Source organism: Pipistrellus hanaki (genome assembly GCF_964339955.1).
Source record: "Pipistrellus hanaki genome assembly, chromosome: 13".
NCBI lineage: Eukaryota > Metazoa > Chordata > Mammalia > Chiroptera > Vespertilionidae > Pipistrellus > Pipistrellus hanaki.
Window position 1 is genome coordinate 12,683,339 of NC_140515.1, and position 21,689 is coordinate 12,705,027.

General features: G+C 50.8%; 1 protein-coding gene across 19 annotated transcripts in view; it reads left to right on the plus strand.

The window, feature by feature from the left end:
• MAGI1 (membrane associated guanylate kinase, WW and PDZ domain containing 1) overlaps nucleotides 1-21,689 on the plus strand; it is a 518,034-nt gene that overhangs the window by 473,229 nt on the left and 23,116 nt on the right. For 9 of the 19 annotated variants that reach the window (XM_084902660.1, XM_084902672.1, XM_084902676.1 and 6 more), the window contains exons 13-16: nucleotides 5,114-5,145; nucleotides 14,995-15,211; nucleotides 17,706-17,789; nucleotides 20,408-20,499. In XM_084902660.1, coding sequence (XP_084758786.1) covers nucleotides 5,114-5,145; nucleotides 14,995-15,211; nucleotides 17,706-17,789; nucleotides 20,408-20,499 — 425 coding nt within the window. The remainder of the gene's footprint in view (nucleotides 1-5,113; nucleotides 5,146-14,994; nucleotides 15,212-17,705; nucleotides 17,790-20,407; nucleotides 20,500-21,689) is intronic. The other 10 variants (XM_084902673.1, XM_084902674.1, XM_084902675.1 and 7 more) reach the window with 3 other exon arrangements.

Here is a 21,689-nt window from a genome sequence, read left to right on the forward strand (position 1 = left end):
TGTTTTCATTGATTTTTTGAGAAAGGAAGGGAGAGAGATGGATAGAAACATCGATGAGATGAGAGAAAAACATCATCAGTCCTACTGGGGATCAACCCTCAACCCGGGCATGTGCCCTGACCAGCTGTGACCTCCTGGTTCCTAGGTTGACTCTCAATCGCTGAGCCACACCGAGCTCTGGTATATTCTTTAATGCAATTTCTCTCCTCAGAAATTTTTTAGATGTGCCCTTTAGATCTTCCCAGGAAAGAAGAAAGAGAAGCAAAGAATGAAACTTACTTTCTGCTCGGTCCTCCTCACTGTCCCTCCCACTTGCAGTTCCAGTGTCTTACTTACGCTGGCTGCCCTTACTGGAGGCACACACTTAGGCGGTGTGAATCTCACCCTAGGAATCGCATCGAACGCCACGGCGATGTGTTTGGACAGGGACGACTTAACCTGAGGGCTTCCCAAGGCTGGTCAGGGTTTCAGAGACTGTGTGAAATGATATGGAAATTGTGTGCCTCTGAGCAGCTTTTCCTGTCATAGAAAACACTGAAACAGGCAATGAAGCCATCCCTGATGCATGAGTCCAAGAACCAACTTGCTGTTTTTGTGTTTAACCTTCTAGGCTTTGTTTCCAAAATACATATATAGTCTGTTATATTTTTACTTTATATATATATATATATAAATTGTGTTACCGCCATTCTAAAACCTCACCCAAGAATAACATTTGCCATTTAGTTATAGGAGCACATGTTCAATAGCATAGTTTATGGCCTTGACATTTAAAAGGAACGAGATTTCCTCCTCCTCGTGTTAATTGGTCAGATCCCGTCACTGGCAGAGAGGGTGCCATTTGTTCCGCCAAAGGGACACCTTTCTCACGGGGACCTCCGCTCCCAGGCTTTTCTCACTGAGATTCACACTGTGAAGGCCCCCTTCCCAGGGAAAGTTTCCTGGGATCCCTTTGAAGTCGCATTTGCCACCTTCCAGGCTCTCAGAGCTGCTGCAGATGGTGCATCCAGGAGCCCTTTCTTCTGCCTGCTCTCAGCACCCCACCCCTCTCCCCAGGGAGCACAGGCGCCCATTAAGACAAGGGCCTTTCCTCCTCACACCCTCCCATGGAATACGGTTCACACAGCCCACGCTTCGCACTGGGAACGGAAGTGCGCCTCTGTCCTTAGGAACCACCTCTTGTGCCAGGCGGGCTGTGCTGCGCCTGTCCAGCCAGGCTGGCGACCTGCAGTCCCTCCAGCCTGATCAGAGAGCCATGTGCTGGGATGTCTCGGTCTCGGAGGACTCTGCCGAACGGTAACCATTTTGAGTTTTCCACTAGGTCTCTCCCACTGTTTCAGGCCATCTGAATAGTTTGGGCTAAAAGGAATGGTACCCTGTCTCAGGAGCTTTGCTCCAGCATTCAATAGATTTTAAGATTTAATGATATATGGACCTAAAACAAATCATTGTTGTTGCTGTTGTTGTTGTTGTTTTAAAGCTGTTAAGTAGAATCCCTTGATTTTTGGCTTTTTAAGTGCTGATTTGTGCTCCTGTTAAAGGTGTGGCTCTGTTAAAATGAGGGTTTTCAACAACTAGCTAGCAAACAGGAGCAAATGCCTCTTTAAATTAAATAAGTTTGTTGTTGTTGTAAAATACAACTGGAGCTGGGCCATTGGACTGTTCCTGGATGTTCCCTAAGCTGTGCCCTGGACTGACTGTCCCCTGGACTGTTCCCTGGGTTGACTATTCCCTGGTCTGTTCCCTAGTCTGTTCCTGATCTGTCCCCTGGTCTGTTCCTTGGACTGTTCCCTAGGCTGACTGTTCCTTGGTCTATTCCTGGTCTGTCCCCTGGTCTGTTCCCTAGGCTGACTGTTCCTTGGTCTATTTCTGATCTGTCCCCTGATCTGTCCCCTGGACTGTTCCTGGTCTGCTCCCTGGTCTGTTCCCTGGACTGTTCCCTGGTCTGTTCCCTAGGCTGACTGTTCCTGGTCTGTTCCTGATCTGTCCCCTGGACTGTTCCTGGTCTGCTCCCTGGTCTGTTCCCTGGACTGTTCCCTGGACTGTTCCCTGGTCTGTTCCCTGGTCTGTTCCCTAGGCTGACTGTTCCTTGGTCTGTTCCTGATCTGTCCCCTGGTCTGTCCCCTGGTCTGTCCCCTGGTCTGTCCCCTGATCTGTTCCCTGGTCTGTCCCCTGGTCTGTTCCATGGACTGTTCCCTGGTCTGTTCCCTAGGCTGACTGTCCCTTGGTCTATTCCTGATCTGTTCCCTGGTCTGTTCCATAAACTGAATGTTCCCTAGAGGTTCCCTGGTCCGTTCCCTGAACTCCCTGGACTGACTGCCTCACAGGAGACAGACCGTCAGCATCACCCCTCTAGACTTCAGACTTGTTGGTTTCATGCAGTTAATGGAAGGGCCATTAATTAATGGTTATTTTTAAATTAATGTGTCATTGTCTCAGCAAGATGTGAATGTGGTGTTCCAGATAAAGAATTCTGATTAAGGCTACATTCTGCCTCAACTAGTCCCCGGAACCCTGCCCTTCCTTGTCCCACAGAAGTGTCCCCACTACTAGTCGGGGGGAGAAGGGGGAGTCGTGGATGGCGACCCTGTGCCTGTGCCTGTGTGTGGATGTGGTCAGCACTGCCCTGCTGCTCCCCCAACCCCTGCCTCAGGCCCCCGCCAGCTGCAGCCAGCTGCCCTCCCTCCACGTCACGTTTTGGAAACCATCCGTGGTGTTGCCCTCAGAGATGGCACGTGTCTTCTGACCTCGCTTACTGGGTTACGGTTGGCTGGCCCACGGCTCCCGGGTCCTTTGTACCGGCCGTGAGCACCTGCTGCAGACCGCTGCCCGGCGGTTTCTCTGTGAGGGAGATGGACATGCCTTTGTCTATGTGTGCAGATCTAGAGGCAGGACATTACGGTGGCTGTCGTCATGAACGGTGGCAGAGTGAGGGCTGAGGCCCTGTGCCCGGCTCCTCTGACCCAGCTGGAGAAGTCTTATACATGTTTTGTGGGGTCATGGGGACCCTGGGGAAGGCCAAGTCCAGTTAACTGGTGAAACCCGTTCATTCCAGTCCACTGAGAGGGTTAGCCTGAATCAGGGAAAAATCTGAATGTTGACAAGTAACATCAGGTCATTTTGAAGTCTTCACAGTGACCCACACTAATATAACTTGATAAAATTCATTAAGGGGATCATATTCATGAGCAAATAAAAGCACCTCGTGATTATTTTTAAGAATAATGACATATCTAAATCGCCCAACGTTATTCGCATCCCTAGGTAAAATATTTCCCCTAGAACATCCTTTCTATTGTACTTTACAAGCTAGGCAAGTGATTTTGCCTTGTTCAAGTAAGATAAGCAGAACCACTTCCTTCCTGAATGTGTCAAGGAGCAAAGGAAGAGGAAAGGGGAGGACATTTGAGGGCTGCCCCTTAGCGAGCACAAGGCTTTGAAACCTCTGGTCCATGTAATGAGCGTGGCCGTCTTGTGAGGCAAGCCTTCTCTCCATTCATAGGCTGAGAAGCTGAGGCTCCGGGGCTCTAACGCAGCTCCCTGAGAGTGTCCTCTGATTCTTCCTGGCCAGAACAGTAGCACTCTTCGCAGTGTAGTTCCTTAGATGTGGTCCTCACACCCCTGCATCAGAATCTCCTGGAATATTTGTTCATATACAGATTCCTGGGCATTTGCCAGGCAGAGCCTGGGATCTTGCATTTTTAACAAGTGGCCCAAGGCTCCTTAGCACCCTGGAGTCTGAGAGCCACTCTCCCCACCACAGTGACCCCGTTTTGGTGATGTGATGAGCTCTACCACAGAGCACCTCGGGTCTGAGGACGGGGTCCTCTCAGCCCTGACTGCAGGGGGCGGTCCGGTGCTCCCGGGGTCTCACCCCTTCCACGGCCCTGGTCACTGGCACCGAGCCTGGCACGGCGCGTGGGTTGACGAGTCACTTCCATGGAATAGAAGTCCTCACACTACGTGGGCATCCTTGTCTCTAAAATGCTGGCATTTCCCAGGCAGAATCACCAGAACCCAGTGTGCCTTTGGTGTCTAATGCAGACGGAATCTGCATTTTGCCTTCTACCCCTTGCTGAAACCAGAAAAAAAAATTTTTTTTTTTAAAGAGAGAGAGCTACTTGCAGAAATGATTACCTTGGAAACACTGTTAGATGCTTGCTTCACTCTTTCTTTCCAGCCCTTCCTGTGCTCTCCTGGAGCACATGCGCCCTCCACCCCCTCTGACTGGCCTAGAGGTGGGGAGATGAAGGTGCCTTCCTCCCAGCTGTCTCACCCCCCCGAGGACTGGGCTGGGCGGGAAGAGACAGCAGGCCCACTGACTGTGTCTTCTTGGTTCCTCTGCCTTCCTCTTTCTCCATGGCTCGCCCTCCCTCAGCTCTGTGAACCTTCTCTCATTCCCCAGCGACCGACCTCCCCGCTGAGTCCCTCCCAGCAGGCTGAGTAGGGGTTTGCTGGGGTGACTGACACATGGAGGGGTGTGTCCAGGGGTCCCAGACCAACAACTTGTTTTCTGTGCTGGCAGAGCATCTGTCTTTGTTTTGGTGTTCTGCTCATCCGAATAAAGAAGGCATTCCTCTCCTGACAGACAGAGGCAAAAAAAAAAAAAAAGAAAGAGAGAAAGAAAAGACACCCCTCAAAAAAAAAAAAAAAAAATTAAATTTTAACCATGTACTCCAGTGAAATTCAATCTATACCCCATCCTCTGTCCTGATTGGCCCGCTTAAATTGACAAGTGGATCGGGTAGAAAAGAAATATCCGGGACTTAATTGTAAGTTAAGTCCGTCTTAATCCAGAAGAGCATTTCAGATTCTGTCCAAGTGCTCCATTTCCCAGGCCGCGGAGGTCTGTGGATTTCTTTTCCCAGCCTCCAGGCTGCTGCAGTACAAGTCAGCATAGCTAATGCAGATAGATCTGCCGCTGCTGCCTCCTCCCTCCGCTTTGATTCGATATGAACAGCCTGGTAACTCCGGTGCCGGGGAGAAATCTGACATAACTCTGCAGATGGCTGGGTTGCCATGAAGCGCCCGGGGGTTGTTCTTTAAGGAAAAGGTAACGTTTATGTGCTAATGATTTCTCCCCCCTCCCCTCCCTGTCGATTTTTTTTTCCAGGGCTGCCAGTTCCCAAGAAGAGCCCCAAGTCGGTAAGGACTTGCCCGTTACTCTGAGCTTATTTTGGGGGCGGGGGGTGGTGGTGGGAGGGGACTCTGTCTGACTTCACTAAATGTGCTGTGGAATGGAGGGGGGACCGGAGCCCGGCTCCCCATCGGAAGTTCTGGGCATCTGTGCGGTATAGAAGGTACGTGGGTTTGTCTCTAACTGCCTGGTGATTTGTGGGCTGGCTGCGGGAGCCGGGCGAAGGAAGCAGGGCTGGGATTTTTTTCTCTATACGGATGCATCCCAGCCCTCTTTCAGACGGGTGACTTTTCCTTAGATGTTTTAACTCGAGACAAATGCTATTGTTTCTTTGGGGGAGGAGAATTAAAAAGGGAGGCTCCACCTGCTTCCCCGTTAGCCTGCTCTCAACTGGTGTTCGCAGCTGTTCACGTGGGCACGCTCTCCCCGGGGCTTTCCTAGGCACCAGTGATGAATGATTTACCAAATTAAAAAGCCTGTGGGTTTAAGGAAGAGCCACCCTGCCCTGTCTGCGCGCCCGTGCTCACAGGGAAGGATGTTCGGCCCCCGCACGGAGGACAGACATTTCCTTGCTGTGGAGACGTCCTTTGTTGTTTTGCTGGCTTTAGCAGCATTATGCTGCAGGTATGGGATTCTTAAGGAAAAAAAAAAAATCAATGTGCTGCTGTCCTTTCCAGTCTGGTTTCCCTGAAGATGCATTACCTGGTGGACGCGTTAGGAATAGCCTGGAGGCTGAGGTGTTGTGATTGGTGGTGTGAGCCTCTGCCCCTGGGGGGCCCACAGACAACAAATTAGCATGCTAGGAACGAAGTCCGAATCCGGACCGCACGCCTGTGAAATTGATCCGAGAGGCTCCCCAATCCATTGCCCAGGGGATCCCGAGGAGCCATTTCCATGGGGCTTAGGACATCTCGGGGAGGGACACCTTACAGCTCTCTGGCACCTGGGAACGGAGAACCTTAAAACTTCGCAGCACCTGGTGCTGCAGCTGGATTCCTCCCGCCTCCTGCAGCCTGGCGGCAGGAGGCAGGAGCTCGCTGAGGAGCTGAGAGAGGGGCTTTCTGCATCTCAAAGCCCCACTTCCAACTGCTCCAAATCCTGGGAGATGCTCCCAAGGACGACCTAGGGATGACTGATAATTGATGTGATTGCAATAATTGATGTGATTGCAATGGCTTCGTGCCGTGACGCTGGGCACCTGTGACTTCAGGGCTGCTTCCCTTGTCAGTTTGTGTTAATGTCCAGGTACAAAAGTGCCCGCCAAGATGCCAGAGCCTGCGTGTGTGTGTACACATGTGTACACATACGCATGCATATGTGTCTCCTGGGTCGTAGTCAGAAACCTGCGCAGCCTGCAGCAGAACAGAAGCAAATCTGGAAGAGGTGTCACCTGAGCTTGAGTCAGCGGAGCCATCCTCTTCCCCCCCACCGGAGCCACACTGCACGGTGGACTTTTTCACACCCACACGGAGCGAAGTCCTGACAAGGAGCTCCCCAGGGGAGGCGCATCGGTTCTGCCCAGGCAGCAGGACCTGGGCGGAGTGCAAACTTCACTGTGCAAGAGGCTCCCTCGCGGGTCTCTGCTCCCCCAAGGGCTTTGGAATTCCCTGCTGCATGGAGGGCACCGGGCAGCTCTGGAGCCTGCATGCACCGAGGCAGTTGAAAGACTTCCCTGTGACAGTTTATTTTTGCAGAAGCTGTGTCATTAGCAAGCAGCAGGCCAATTACTCAGGCTGCATTCCCAGGAAGAAAGAGCTCTTAACTGCTTTGCCCACAGTCTGCCGGCTCTTAATTACACAAGCCAGGAGACCGAGTGCGGCTGGTTAGAAGGGAGCGAGCCCCCGCGTGGGGCTTGTCCCCCCGACGCCTGGGCCCCGACGGGGCTGTGGTTCTCAGCGTGCTGGCACCCTGGCAGCCGCTGTTCAGGGTCGGGGGCCATCGCCGGGGTCTGCTGCCGCCAGTGGCGCGGCACGAACACTTGTCATTGGCGGGTGCTCTGCACAGGTGGGCGGGAAGCTGTTTCCCTCTCCCGGTTTAATTTCAGGCTGTCCTGACAGAGACAGGTGATTGTGGGGTTTTCCTGGTGAGGTCGGAGGGCACCCCTGGGGTGCCGCATGCCGTGGTTCGGAAAGCCAGTCCCCTGTGGCAGGCAGGGCCCGGAGGCAGCTGTGGAGTGAGACGCTGGGTTGTGGTACGCTGGGATTTCCCATCAGCCCTGCCATGGCCTGTCTTAACCCAGTCCTCTTTTCTTAAAAGCTCCTGGCATGGTTGGCTTGTTCATGTGACTGACCGCTTCTCCTTGCCCTCCTGCCTTTTTAAAAACAATAATGTTCTCAGTAATTGAGTGGTTGGGTTTTTATGAGGACGGAGGGACTTATCTTTCTGGTCCTGTTTCCCATCCCGGATGGTCTCCATAGCTCACTCCTAATCAGCAATGCCACCCGTGAGCTTAAATGCCAACTTTATGGTTCATCTGCGCGCTGGAGACAGTGGCAGCATCTTGACGGAATCTCATTGATTGAATGCCGGGACGTCCATAACATCAGAGATGTTTCTGCCGAGTGCCAGGAACAAAAATAAGACCTGCTTGCGGTCAAGTTTTAGACCGCTCTGGGGAACTGGTTCCAGCCCAGTGTGGTCGCCCTGACTGGAAACACATTCAGCTGGGACAGTTGGTCTAGATCACACACAAGGATTTAGAATTTAAAACTCTGCATATCCTGCCAAATCCTGAATTTTAAGTTAATGTCCATTTAGGTTTTCTGGCTTGTTCATTTCTCGCTGTGCTTCTGTTTCTCCCTTCCTTCGTGTGTCCATCTGATCATTTGTCCATCTGTCCACCCGCCATCTACCCATTTATCCACCGGTACATTTGCCCTTTCATTAGCCCATCGCCCGTTTGTCTGGGTGGAGGCCTGAGTGCCGGTTTGTGCGGCCCTGGGCACGCCGTGATAAGGAAGATGTCGTGGCGCCTGTCTTTTGGAGCTCACAAGCACCCAGTTTATTGATTGCTACTTTCAAAAGGCAGACTCGCTGTCACAAATCACCAGAAATGTGGAATGTGCCTGTTCCAGCAGTGAGTGTTAGCTGGGTGTCTTCCATGTCAGACCAGGGCCGGGTACCCCAGGACTGCACCCAAAGACGCTCCTGCCTTGTGCAGCCAGAAGAGACCCCCAGCAGGCAGCTCTGCACCCTCCTCGGGGGGCGTACCGTCTGAGGAACATACACTCTCCAGAGCTAACCACGCCAAGCCAGTACACACTCAGTGCGAACCAGTCCGCTTTACGTTACATAATCTGTGCAGCAGTAGGACAACACCATAAAAGCAGGCTCGGTTGAGCTGGGTGCCTCCATGGAGCTGAGGAGCACCTCCGGGTTGCCTAGCAGCCTGGGCGACGTAGGAAACCCCACCCCCTATGTCCTGGGGCAGGCCGAAGCAGGCTGCAGGGGGCACAGTGCTCCCAGGTACTAACCACTCCTCACACGCGGCCTCCCTAAGGGGACACTGAGTGATGGCCCGGGGAGTCTCCTCCAAACGCCCAGGACGGAAGGCAGCACCGCTGACCGGTTTCTGTTCTGTGGTCTGCCGTTCCTGTCCCCTGGATGGGACCCTGAGGACACGCTGACCACTAGGCATTAAGAGATGTGAGGACCCTGATTGGTTTGGCTCAGTAGATAGAGCATTGGCCTGTGGACTGAAGGGTCCCCGGTTCGATTCCAGTCAAGGGCATGGACCTTGGTTGCAGGCACATCCCCGGCTCATCGATGTTTCTAACTATTCCTCTCCCTTCCTCTCTATTTAAAAAAAAAAGATGAGAGGGAGAGGTCTCAGAGAAGATGCACAGTGAGGGACCCAGCCCAGACCATCAGTTGTTTTGTTGTTGTTGTTGTCATTTGTTTGTTTTTTAAATATATTTTACTGATTTTTTTACAGAGAGGAAGAGAGAGGGTTAGAAAGTTAGAAACATCAATGAGAGAAACATCGATCAGCTGCCTCCTGCACACCCCCCACTGGAGATGTGCCCGCAACCAAGGTACATGCCCTTGACCAGAATCGAACCTGGGACCTTTCAGTCTGCAGACCGAGGCTCTATCCACTGAGCCAGACCATTGGTTTTATGTGTCCTGCCTCTTTCTGAAACTCCTGGGGTCACAGGACCCCGATACCGCCGGTCCTTCGACCAGGGCCGTGCTAAAGCCGGCAGAGCCCCCGCAGCTGCAGGGAGAGGACCGCGGGGAGAAGGACCGGGGTGACTCAGACACAGACACCCTCCTTGCCTCTCACTTCCCACAGCCACTCGGACCCTCACCCCTTAGGAGCCCGAACTGTGAGTCAGAATTCGTCTTCATGGCCAGTCGTTAACTCCCTTTCTTCTCCGTTAACTCCTCTTGCCTGCCTTTTTGGAAGAACCATTTGCCTTAGGCCCACAAATGGCCAAAGAGAGAGCCGCCACCGCCCATGAGGCTGCCCTGGGCCCACAGCGCTCGGTCCTGCTGTCAAAGGAGGGCCTTGGCAGGCGCGTGAACTGTAAATAATTTTGCTTTAAAATGGATCGATTGGTCATTTTTAAGCCACAGGAATTCTTTTCATCATTAAAGCGCCTAAGTGCTGTCTGTTATTCATTTGCTCTTCCAAGCAAATGTTTCCAGCTCACTTTATAAGTAACTTCATGTTGAAAGGATCCGGTGAAAGACGGGTGCACTGGGTTTTTCCCCATTCCGTTTACAAAAACCAGTGCATCTTCCCATCTCCCTGGCCTGTCGCTGTAAGGAAACCATTCATTCTAGGGAGGTGGGTACGGTTTAATTTTGAAAAGGCTTATGGCCCAGGCTAGTGTGAGGCCAAGGACTTCTATGGCGTTTTCAAAATTAAGCCCATTTTTTTTTCTTCCTAGTCAGTTCTGATTTGATATTCAGAAATATAAAGATCTTGATTCAAAAATATCAGCCCAGTGACAACAGCTGGCATTGGAAATATTCGCCTCAATACGCCAACCCTTTCCAGCCAGTCGCTCAAGGTGGGACCTGGGGGCAGGGTAAGGGGTGCTGCCTGGGTTAATGAGAACTCCTCCTCCTCCTGCTCTGCCCCTGGTGCCCTCTGTGAGCAGTGCCTGTTGGCTTGGGGCCAAATGCCTTCTAAGTTCACTGTCCCTCTGCTTGGTCACTAGTAGTCCCCAGCTCTAACCCTCCTCAGATACCTCCCTGAACTCAGCTGTTTCCTGACAGGCTCTTGGCTTTCATCCCATCCCCACTAACCTTCACACACACCATCCCCACCCCCACCCCCACCCTGGGAGACAGACCAAACTTGCTGGCAGCAAGTCGGCTTCTGATGCATCCCTGCTCTCCCTCCATTGATCTGTCCCTCCTCCCCTGAACTAAGAAAGAAACCCAAACTCCCTGACATAACCAGAGGCCCTCACGCTAGCCTCGCAGGGCACCACAGCCTCTTGCGCCACACTCGCCTCCTGTCTGTTCTCTAACAGCCCCAAGACTGAGCACATGCTGCTGCCACTAATGGGATGTTCTTCCAGGGCCTCTCCTAACCGGCCACAGGGCCGTGCGGTCTGTTGGCATCAGCCTGCCATGGTCATTTTCATCTGCCCAAACACATCACCCAACCTTGATACACCCGGGATGTGAGCTCTGAGCACTCAGCTGCCATCCCTTCCTTACTGACACAGCACAGCCCTGGGTCTGACTCGCAGCAGGCAGTCAGGACGTGTGACTCATTCACTGGAGAGGCGAGAGGGTGTTGGAATCAGAGGACTTCACTGCCCCTCTGGGGCAGCAGGGGTTTAGGAGGGCCTCGCGGGCAACTCTGTCCTGTGCTCTGGGCGCTCCCTGCACTGTGTCCTTAGTGTGCCCGGATTGCGTTAACAGACTGGAAGGTGTATCTTTCACTGCAGATATGTGACTGTGGGCCAGTTTTTCACCAGAAAGTGAAGTGAAGGACAGTCACATTAGATGCACATCTGACCCTGGCCTTATATTTAGTTGAGGCCTGGATTTGTTCTCCGGCCCCAGGTCTGCCGGGAGGGAACGCGGACTGCAGGGGAGGCACCCAGACTGACGGTAACCTGAGAGAGAAACATGGCTTTCCTTCTGGACAGCGGTGGGCTCCCAGCGGATAGAAGCACTACGGAGCAGATGGGCATGCTCGCAGGAAAGACAGGGCTTATTTGGGGTTTTTCACAAATGAGAGCAAAGCCTCAGAAAGCTCAGAGCACCAACGAACTATTCAGTCCAGAATGCATCTTCCGATTAAGTGCTTTTCAAAGCTAACCTTGAGGAGAAACCTCAGGTGAGTTTGAGCCTTACCGGGGGATCCCACGAGCTCCCATATCGGTGTGCAGGCCGCCCGTGGTGTGGGAGCAGGCCAGGCAGCCAGCCGGCCACGGTGCGGTCTGAAGCACGTGCCCAGGGCGCTGCCTTCCTGATATTTTCCAAATCAGGACCCATGTGTGGATGGCATTTCACAGGGCTGCGGACGTGCAGTCTGATTGAGGGGCGGTGTTGCCAACTTGCTCCATTTTGTGTTAAATGGGACCCACATGACTCATTGACTGGGGAGGGTAGGAGAGTGTTTGAATTTGAGAAATGGCTCAAACCATCTCTGGTGATTGCCCCTCTGTTCATGGCAAAGCCGTGTCTTCAGGTAAGTGGGGGGGTCCGTGCCTCCATGCTAGGGGCTGCCGCACCGGACAGCCACCGCAGGGTCTGGGAGCCCCGGGAGGCGCCACGCCCGCTCTGCGTGTTCTGTGCTCCTGTGGGAGCTCCGAGCTCTGCAGGGGAAGGTCCGGGTTCGGGTGCTCCTCGTGGGGCAGCGTCGCAGATGATGGTTTTCTCCAGGTCAGGAGGGGAGCAGAGGTTACGTTTGTGTTTCCAGAGGCCACAGAGGACCCATGAGGGAGGAGGTGGGACGTGGGCCTCACTCAGGCCCCATGAGGCTTTGTGCACAGCAGTGTGGACACGAAGGAGATTGAGCTTCAAGAGCCGGAAACCTCCCCATGGAGCAATTGTAGTGTCCGGGGACAGAGCCCACAATCTGGGTGGGGGGTGGGGGGGATTTGAAGGGAGGAATACAACTCTCAGGGGAACCTGGGAGGCCCTTTATTGAATTACCTGCTTTTATATTTTAAAAATCTCTCCCCCGCTCCCAGAGGAGAACAAAAAGTATCGCCAAAATGTAAAAAATAGGATAACAGTCCCCATGGATGCTTCTTTCCAAGGCTAATCTCAAAAGGAAAATAGCTTTACATCTTGTCTGCTGCTGATAAGAAGCCTTCGTTGTGCATCCTAATAAAAAGCAGCGCACAGGGAAGGAGGAAGAGGGGCGCCCACCCGAGGCCCCTGCTCTTAGCTTTATGCGAATGCGTGCACACCCGGGGGGGGGGGTACTACAAGGCCCCCCCTTGGTGAAGATGGCAGCTAGGAGGAAAACAGACCCCAGGTGCAAAGGGGAAGGAGGTCCCTCTGTCGTCCATGTTTTCTGACTCGAATCCTGTACCTGCCGTCCACACGTGGTTCCTGGTTTGGGAAACACCAGGAAGGCAGCGCCCGGAGGACGGGCTTTATACTATGCCGGGGCCGAGCAGCGGCTGCCAGGCCTGTTCCCGCACCTCGGGCTTCTCGTCTCCGGGGGAGGCGAGGGGGCAGCATTGACCTTCTGGGGCAGAAATGAGGTCGCTGGCCCTGAGAGCCATGTTCCCGTGGGGCGGACGCTGCCGGAAGTTGGCAGAACCGGTTTTGGTCCAAGTCTCTGGAGTGCTGACCCACGCAGGTCTGAGCTGAGCGCTTTATCCCCGGAAGGGAGCGATGCTGACGTGGGTTTCTGATGGTGTTTGTCACCACCGAACACTCCCTTCCCCGGAGCGGCTGTTCTGGACGCTGACTGAATCAAACCCCTCCCACAGTGTTCCCAGTACCTCCTCACTAGTTTAGAATGTGGTCCTCAGATGTCTCCCACGGACACACCAAATACAATTTTAAATGATCTGTCTTACCTTCATTAAATGCATGTCCAATTTTCTTTAACTTTGGACATTTGCCAGAACCTGATTTCAGATTGGAATCTGTAATTGTCAAGGGCAATGAAGCTTTTGTCCTCCTTGGACTTTCTTCAGATGCTTTTTTTTTTTTTTTTTTTTTTTCAAATTAAGGCCCGGAAGAGACCTGAGATTTAGGTGAAAGGGCCCTGGGAAATGTCCACTGATATGGGAATGAGACAGGGAGGATACCTAGGGAGGGAGCAGGAGGGAGCAGTTGGTAGAATTCCTTGTAAGACCAAGGGACAGGTGTTGATTCTATTTATACATGGAACTTCAGGAACGCAGACTGCTCTGAGTCAAAGATCTTACGCTTGGGAAGCGTAAGCTATACAAGACCTGTAAGAGAAGACAGAGACAGCCCTCCTGTCCTCTGTCCCTGTAGCGCGCTCTTCCGCAGGTAAGAGTAGGCACATAGCACCTGTCACGTGAGAGGCAGGTTCCAGGGGTTTATTTTGAATGGGGGAGACTAAGCACCTGGGTTTGCCACAGTCTCTCACTGGAGAAAATAAGAACTGAAATTATTTCATTTCCCACCCAGTATTTTTCCTCCCCCTAATTTTTGCTCTCCGTTCAAAGAACATTTCATAAAGTGGGAAGGGTCATTTGCTGAGTAGGTTTTAAGGAACACCTACTTATTCTATCATGTGATGTCTGCAAAATTGATCACCTAAGAATTATGAAAGTTCTTCATATAATTGTTATTTATCTACTTCTAAGTTCAAGTGCGCCCATAATGGTTTCTAAAAGCTCTGATCCCACCCCAGCTGGTTAGGCTCAGTGGATAGAGCTTGGGCCTGTGAACTGAAGGGTTCTAGGTTTGATTTTGGCAAGGGCACATGCCTGGGTTGCAGGCTCGGTCCCCAGTGGGGTGAGAAGGGGGGCATGCAGTAGGCAGCTGATTGATTCTCTCTCTTTTATTGATGTTTCTATCTCCTTTCCTCTCAGAAATCAATAAAAATAAAAATATTTTTTAAATAATAATGAACAACATAAACTGATGAACAAAAATATAACCAGAGTCATAGAAGCATTGAACAGACTGTCCAACCTATGAGGGAAGGCATGGAGTGAGGGGTTAAGAGATTAACCAAAGGACTTGTATGCATGCATTTGAGCGTAACCAATGGACACAGACCCGGCAGGGGGCCATTGCTGGGGGTGGGGACAGCCCGGGAGAGGTCACTGGGGGGAAAGGAGACTTATGTAATACTTTAAACAATAAAGAATTTAAATTTAAAAAAAAAAAAAAATGATAAAGGAAACAAATAAAATAAAAGCTCTGATCCCCTTTCCTTGGAGTCCAGAAGTTTTGATGGCAAACCCTTAAATAGGAGTCAGGTATTTTATTATCGAAAGAATAATCAAAGACATGGATTCCAAAAAAAAAACAACACATTTTTATTGCTGATTATATTTCCTAAGGATACCATAGTTTGACATTTAAACCGCTCGTGGCATTTTGTGTCACACATTTTGTCCACAAAGGGGAGATGTTAAAACTTGTCCTAAATGCACCGGTGTTTTCGCCCAGAACCCAGGAGGAAACTGGATTCATTTGCCGCCACAGCCCCGAGCAGTGTGGCCTGTGGTCGTGTGTGTACACCCGGCCCACCCCCTCTGTCTGCCCATCCCTCGGGGGTTTTTCTGCATTCAGCATTCGCTGGAGGGAGGTGGGAGCCAAAATATTGTTGATGTTTGTGGATGTGTGTGCACAGAAGTGCCGAACAAAGACAAGCCGGTGGGAGACACCCACTCAGCACCAATAATAACCCTCCCGTCTCGCCCCTCTCCCTCGCTCCCTTTCAGCAGCCGCTGGAGAGAAAGGACAGCCAGAGCAGCTCCCAGCACAGCGTGGCCAGCCACCGCAGCCTGCACACCGCCTCGCCCAGCCACAGCGCCCAGGTGCTCCCCGAGTTCCCGCCCGCAGAGGCCCCCGCCGCCGAGCAGGCCGACGGCTCCGGGCAGAAAAAGCCGGATCCCTTTAAAATCTGGGCCCAGTCCAGGAGCATGTATGAAAGCCGACGTGAGTAGACCCCGGCTGCCGTGTCCATGCAGCCCGCCTCCGGGCCTCCGCTTGCTCCCGGGGCCGATGGGCAATAGGCTTCCCGCGCGTAAACGCCATGGCCATCGCGGTGAGCGAGGGGAAGGGGAGAGCGGTCAGCAGTGATCGAGTCTGCTGCCTGCTCCTGGGGGCTCCCTCGGGTCGTCAGCTTGGGGAGGGCAGGTGCAGGTGGTCATCGGACACGGGGCCGGGGAGCACGGGGTATTGTTCGCCCAGTTAAAGGAAGCGGCAGTGGGAGCTGCATCCCGTTAGCTCTTCCCCGCGTGGAGACGGTGCAGCTCCTGGGAAGCAGCTCTGAGGTACAGGAGGACACAGCGTGGCTGGTTTAGGTTGCAGGAATAAAGAGAAAAAACTAAATTATTTTGTGGTCTCTTAAGATTTTAAGAATTCTGGTAATTTTTTTAACCAGTGTTAGCGGTCCTTCCAAACAGCCGCATTGAGTGGGGTGTGCAGTCATTAGTGATCCTGTGCTTAAATGAGTTCCCCTGGCTGTGCCTTTTCAATCAACGGGAACTGGTAGCGGCATGCACCGTGACTTTGTGGCTCCTGTGAACAAAACATGGCCTTCATGTTTGATTTCTAACTTTTATGATGAAGTGACTGCCACAGACTATTCACCATAGATAATGTTCATGTATCTTACCATCACCGCCCACGTCTGGATCTTTTCATGACGAAATAGGCCGTGCTCTGAAGCACTGGTGGGACATCGTGATCGACCGGCAGCACTAATGCATTTTGTACTTTGATGGAAGCAAAATGTCTTCAGAGTTTATCAAATTTTTTAAAAAAGCTCTCACCAACACCCCCACAATAGGAAAAACATGCAATCTTTCCACAGCCAGCCGCTGTGAGCCTCAGAGGGCTCAGTGGCCGGCCGGCGGGCGGGAAGGGGAAGCCGTAGGACGGCCCGTCTGTCCTCGCTCTCCACATCAGCAGGATCAGGGTCCAGGGCACAAGTGCCAATCAATGTCTCTGTGGTGACTGGCAGTCCCGTACTTGAGTGATGGTAGCAGCCTATTGGATGTTGAGATTTACTTGGAATCCTCCCTGCTGCTAAATGAGGGTAATGATGAGGTAATTACCCCCTGTGGTAATTATCCTGAATCTGTCGCAGATTTTCTTCTTTTCAAGAACCTATGAGTGAACCCTCATTCATCTTGTCTTTTAACTAGTATTTTGCTTTACCTCTGATCAGTTGCTGCCATTCCCTAGGTGGTTTTTTTATCTTGTCTTTTGAAGAGAAACACCGTGTGTAGCCTAAGATGTGATTCAATGTCCCCCTCCCCCCAAGATATTACACTGAGCAAAGTACTCGGGGAAAATGGAAGTCAGCTATGGTACCTTAACTGCACCCTTAATCGGTGCCTCTCTTTGTAGAGAAGTCTGTTTTCCTCACATTCCATTCTATTGAGAAGGGCGGTGTGCCGATGGGCACCGCCTCTGAGTCAGTGCCTTCACTGGTCCACGTGCTGTACAAACCCCATGGCCTTGGCATGGCATCTGTCACCACAGCAGGGTCAGAGGAATCATCCGAAGGGCAGGTGCCTTCGTGAAGCCCTTTGAAGGGCTTACACGTTTAATTAAATACAAAGGCAAGCATGGAAGTCCTTTAAAAGCCATACTGCCTGTTCTGTATTTTTTCTGTAGGTAACATACCTATTGGGCACGTGACTTTAAAAATGGCACTGATGTAATCTTCCAGCATCAGGGACCAGCTGTGCTCTGGTGTTGGCTCTAAAAGGAAGTCTAAAACTTCCCGCTGGCTTTGTGTCCATTCTCAGATAGTTTGGGAAGAAAGCTGCCCCGTTACCAACGTAAGCCGTGCTTTGGGGAAGACACGCTTACACAGCTGGAAGTGGTGAACGGGCTGCGGTACCAGAGTCTGTTTCGGGAGCTTGGACACTTCTTATGTGTGTGAGTGTCCAGACCTCGGCATATCTGATGCCTTGTGCCTCCGCGTGGAAGGCTTTCTGTTGAAGTGCCTAGAATTCATCTGAATGGTATTAGCACAGGATGGAATCCACCAGGAACCTGATACTCTGAAATAAGTGCTAGAGGGTGGCAGTTACAAAAGTACACTTACTTTTTCTCCAAAAGAAATACAGGTTTAGACACATCTAAAGTTCCTGACATAGTCAGGACAAGGCCATACGGACGGGAATGTGTATGGTGGGGTTCAGTTAAATATGAAGCGTCTAATGTTGTCATGGGAGTTCTCTGAAATGCTCAACGGCACAATGGTAAATTCTAGCTTTTTTACAAGAAAAGCACCATGGGAAAAAAAATTAAAAATAAAGCAGAATCAAACTGCAATCTTTTAAAATCCTGAGTAGCCATGACCTTTACTGTGAAAGCTTAACTGCATGCTCCTTATCAATCAAAGCGAAATTAAAACGAACTGAGAGAATGCACACACATTAAGCTTTTGCAAATTGTGAAATTGATATTCCAGCTATGTCACCTTCACCTGCGTCGGGAGTGAGCAAGGGTGAAAGAGAGAGGGAAAGCAATTCCACGAATTTTGGAGAATGTCAGAGTAAGGATTCGCTGAAAATTTTTATTTCTCCATTATATTCATTCTGTTTGATGTTCCCATTGGGCTGGGGGGGAGGCGGGGGGGCGTGAGAGGAGGGGTCCAGAAAGAGAAATGCCATGAGCCACGTGTTTGGGTAATTCTTGTTAACCAGGCACAGACCAAAGACCAGATAAAGAAGTAAAAAGTGATGGCATGGGCTTGCTAAATGCGGAAACGTGTGTGTGCGGGAATGGAGACACCAGGAGGTTTCTCCACAAACCTGGTGATTCCATCCGTCTCATTAGCAAAGGAAGTCTTTTGAGCACTTTATTGAGCTGTCACTTCCGTCACCAGAGGAGATGAGCTGCTGAGGTTGTCTCCTAGGCCGGGGCTTACCAGTGAAGAAAGCGGGACGGGGTTCTCCCCGCTCCTTTGATTTAGCCAAACTCAAAAGAAAACGAAAGGGCATAAACATCAGAAAGAGGGTTGTGCCCTGCTGTCTCCTCCGAATGTAATTGAAGTAGAATCTGCCTGTGTAAAGAAGGGAGCTAACCATTTGGGAGGAGCAGTTAAGACACCTCAGTGCCTCTAGCAGTGGGGGACATGGAGGGCAGGAAGCCTGTGATCCGTGTGTCGCCAAAGTGGGCGGACCATGTGCATTGGGTGGTGGAAGGAGAGCATCATGGTTAAGGAGCCGAAAGACTTCCTTTGCAGCATCCCCGTGTTTGTGTCTCTGTTTTCCAGCTCATCGTTGCAGTCCTCAACGTTCTTGGTGTCATTGGGCATCTTTTTTTAAAATAGATTTGCCATTTTCCCATTGATTCTAAGGGAGAAACAAATGCTTTTTCCCTGTGGACTAACCTGTATGATAAGCCTAAGCCTGCTGGCCACACCCCCCACATGGTGATAGCTCACACCGCAGAGAGCGTGAGGCAGAACTGGCTCCATTTGGTGTCACCTCAGGGTGAGCACGTGATGCTGAGAAGTGATGCTGAGACTGGGCCTGGCTGGGGGTCTCTGCAGAGGCTGTTCACGGAGAGGAACCCAGTGCGCTGGGAAGCACCAGGGGTCCGTTTTGATAATAATCCTGCTTGAGTGAACCAACGACAGAGACCCAACTTGATTTAATTTGTTGTTTCCAAATGAGTCTGTTACACGAAATACCCTGCAGTCAGACACTCAAATGGAAAGAAAATATTGTTACCTGAGCATGCTTAAGAAAATACAGTTCTCAAATCACGTCTATGGGAGTCCTCTGCTGTCGCTCCACTCCATGTTCCATGGCTCTAGAGCTTAGTTTGGCGAGTATAATAAAAAGTGCTGGGTGAGAAGCATGCTCAGAGCCACGGCATTCAGATAGCTCAAGCAGAAACATCAGAGTCCGACTCCTCTGATTTGCTCTTCCTGCATATTTGGCTGCTTCTCTCTGGCACATTCACTCGCTGTACATTTTGAGCCTGTGGGTGAGTCACTAAGAAGGGCCCTCTCTCCAACCTGAAGCATAAGCACCGCCTCCTTCTCCCTGGCCCATTGGACAGAATTGGAGAAGAGAATTAAATGCTGGGTCTGCACCCCGCTCCAGCCCCAGCCCAATTACTTAAACCAAGAAGTCAGCAGAATAATCTTTGAAAATCTCATTTAAGATTCACTGCCCCTAAACTACATTTTTTCTCTTTAAATAAAAGATAGGTCATCTATAGACTATAAAACACTACCTATAAATAAAAATTAAGTAGAAATAACCCTTCTTTATGGCCATAGTTAGGTAACAGGCTGGTATATAGAACAACTTCATATGCAGTAAGCATGTTTCCATGGAAACTACTTTTCTTTTGAAAAAAAAAAAGATTTTATTTATTTTAAAACCCTGAAATATTGAATTTTAAAAATAAAACATCAAGTTATTGGATAATAAATTAATATTTTTAATGATGAAATATAGGAAAATTCTGGAGTAAAATAGTCATACTTTAAATGAAATATGGTTCATTGATACACAACAATTTTGTTACCATTAATCTTAAAGATATGGAAGGCTGGAGACTTTTGGGTAAAGTACTGAAATCTTAGTAAATTTTGCAAATTGGGAAATATTCGGATGTTTAAGACTAACCTATTTTGGCAAAAATGATCTAACTACCAGTTAAATTATTGTCATTGCTGGCCTTGATTGCCTTAAAGGAGAAAGAAGTGTTTTTTGCTTGGTTGGTTTTTAATGGGACATTCTTCACGCCAAGCCCTCTCTCCGTTTGATGGTGGAGCCTCAGGTGCCTTCCCTCTAAGTCGCTGTGACTTCTCCTCTCTCTTTAGGCACCGGGCCGGCCTTGGTGATTGTAATCCACGCCCCTACGGCAGTCCTGAGGAGAGGAGCCACTGCTGACCACGGGCTCAGTCAGGGATAGTGGCTCGGGCTTGGTCAGGAATTATCAAACAGTGCTTAGTCCTTTGAAAAAACATAGTGCTCAGTGATGGCTGCCACTGTCCACCCTTGTCCAGCGTTCCGTTGTTTTGTCGCCTTGTCTGTGTTAGTAGCCGTCATCTGCTCAAGCAGCATGAGTGTTGGTTGTGTAACTGTGTACCTTCGGGGTGTGCTTCCGTGTCTCAGAGAAATAACCTCTCTCTTCCTTCTCCCCCTCTAGTTCCAGATTACCAAGAGCAGGACATCTTCCTCTGGAGGAAAGAGACTGGATTTGGATTTAGGATTCTGGGTGGAAATGAACCAGGGGAACCTGTGAGTCTTTTGTGTCCCTCCTGCCTTCCTTCCCCTCCCCCCCATACACACACACACACACACTCGCGCGCACACACACACAACACACACACACACACAGTGCTGGTGCAGTAACAGATCCCCAAGGCTCGGTCCAGCAAGGTGCCATGCTGACCGCTTCGTCCAGGCAGAGGGGCCTTTCCTTAGGTTTTGTGGAGCTTTTGTCTTGAGGGAAAAGGGACTAGAGAACAGAAAGAGTTCACCCCCTGGCGCTGGCAGAGAATCGCAGAATCGCAGCGGAGACAGACGGGCTATTTTATTAGGAGTGCACCACTCAGGAGAACCGGCAGCTAATGCCCAAAGCCAGAGGCTCGGGTTGTGCTAGGAGCTGACCGGTTGGAGCTGAGGTGAGGGTGAGGAATCAGCTTTTCAGATCTCAGGAACAGTGTCCCTCTGTCCATTTCATGGGGAAGTAGCCAGGGGGTCGTTCCACCTTAGGGCTCAGGCGCTGAAACCTAGCCCAGGTCAGGATGTTATCTCCATCCTTCGAGATCCAGGCCCAGGACCATTAGCCAGGCCCCGGCTCCTGTCTGCTGCTGCCTCGGGGGTGGCTGATTATGGGGGAAAGGCTAGGTCTCTGGGGGTTAGAAAGAGAGACATGATTTCTAGACTAGGATTATAGCTAAATTAATCACAGTTGTAAGGACTCTTGTTTTCACTATAAAAGTTTGTGAAAAGTGGGAGCTGCCATCAAAGAATATGAAGCCAAAAAGCAGAAGGAATCGGTATCCAGTAAGAAAGCAATGGCCCGATGCTTTGGCCAGTTCTGGGTTTTGAGGAGCCCCAGGTTGAGAGATTGGAAAAAGTTGGACCCACCTGTCTTTACAAAAAAGAGAAAGAACCCAAACAAGAGTTAGGAGACATTTCACCTCTCTGGGCCTCTTCTTTAGAAGAAACTTAGTGTTTCATCACGGAATCCTTTTGAAGGGGGAAAGAGAACTAAAGAAATGTATTATCAATTCCCTCGTCAGAGTAAAAATAACTGTTACTTATCGAGTGCTTACTCTGTGCCAGATGCTATGCCAAAGGCTTTAACATACACTCTCATTTATCCTTCAAATCCATGAGTGTTTCCCCATTTTTCAAATCATCAAACGAAGACCCAAAAGGTTAATTGACTTGCCCAAGGACTGGAAAGGGTCTGATCCCAG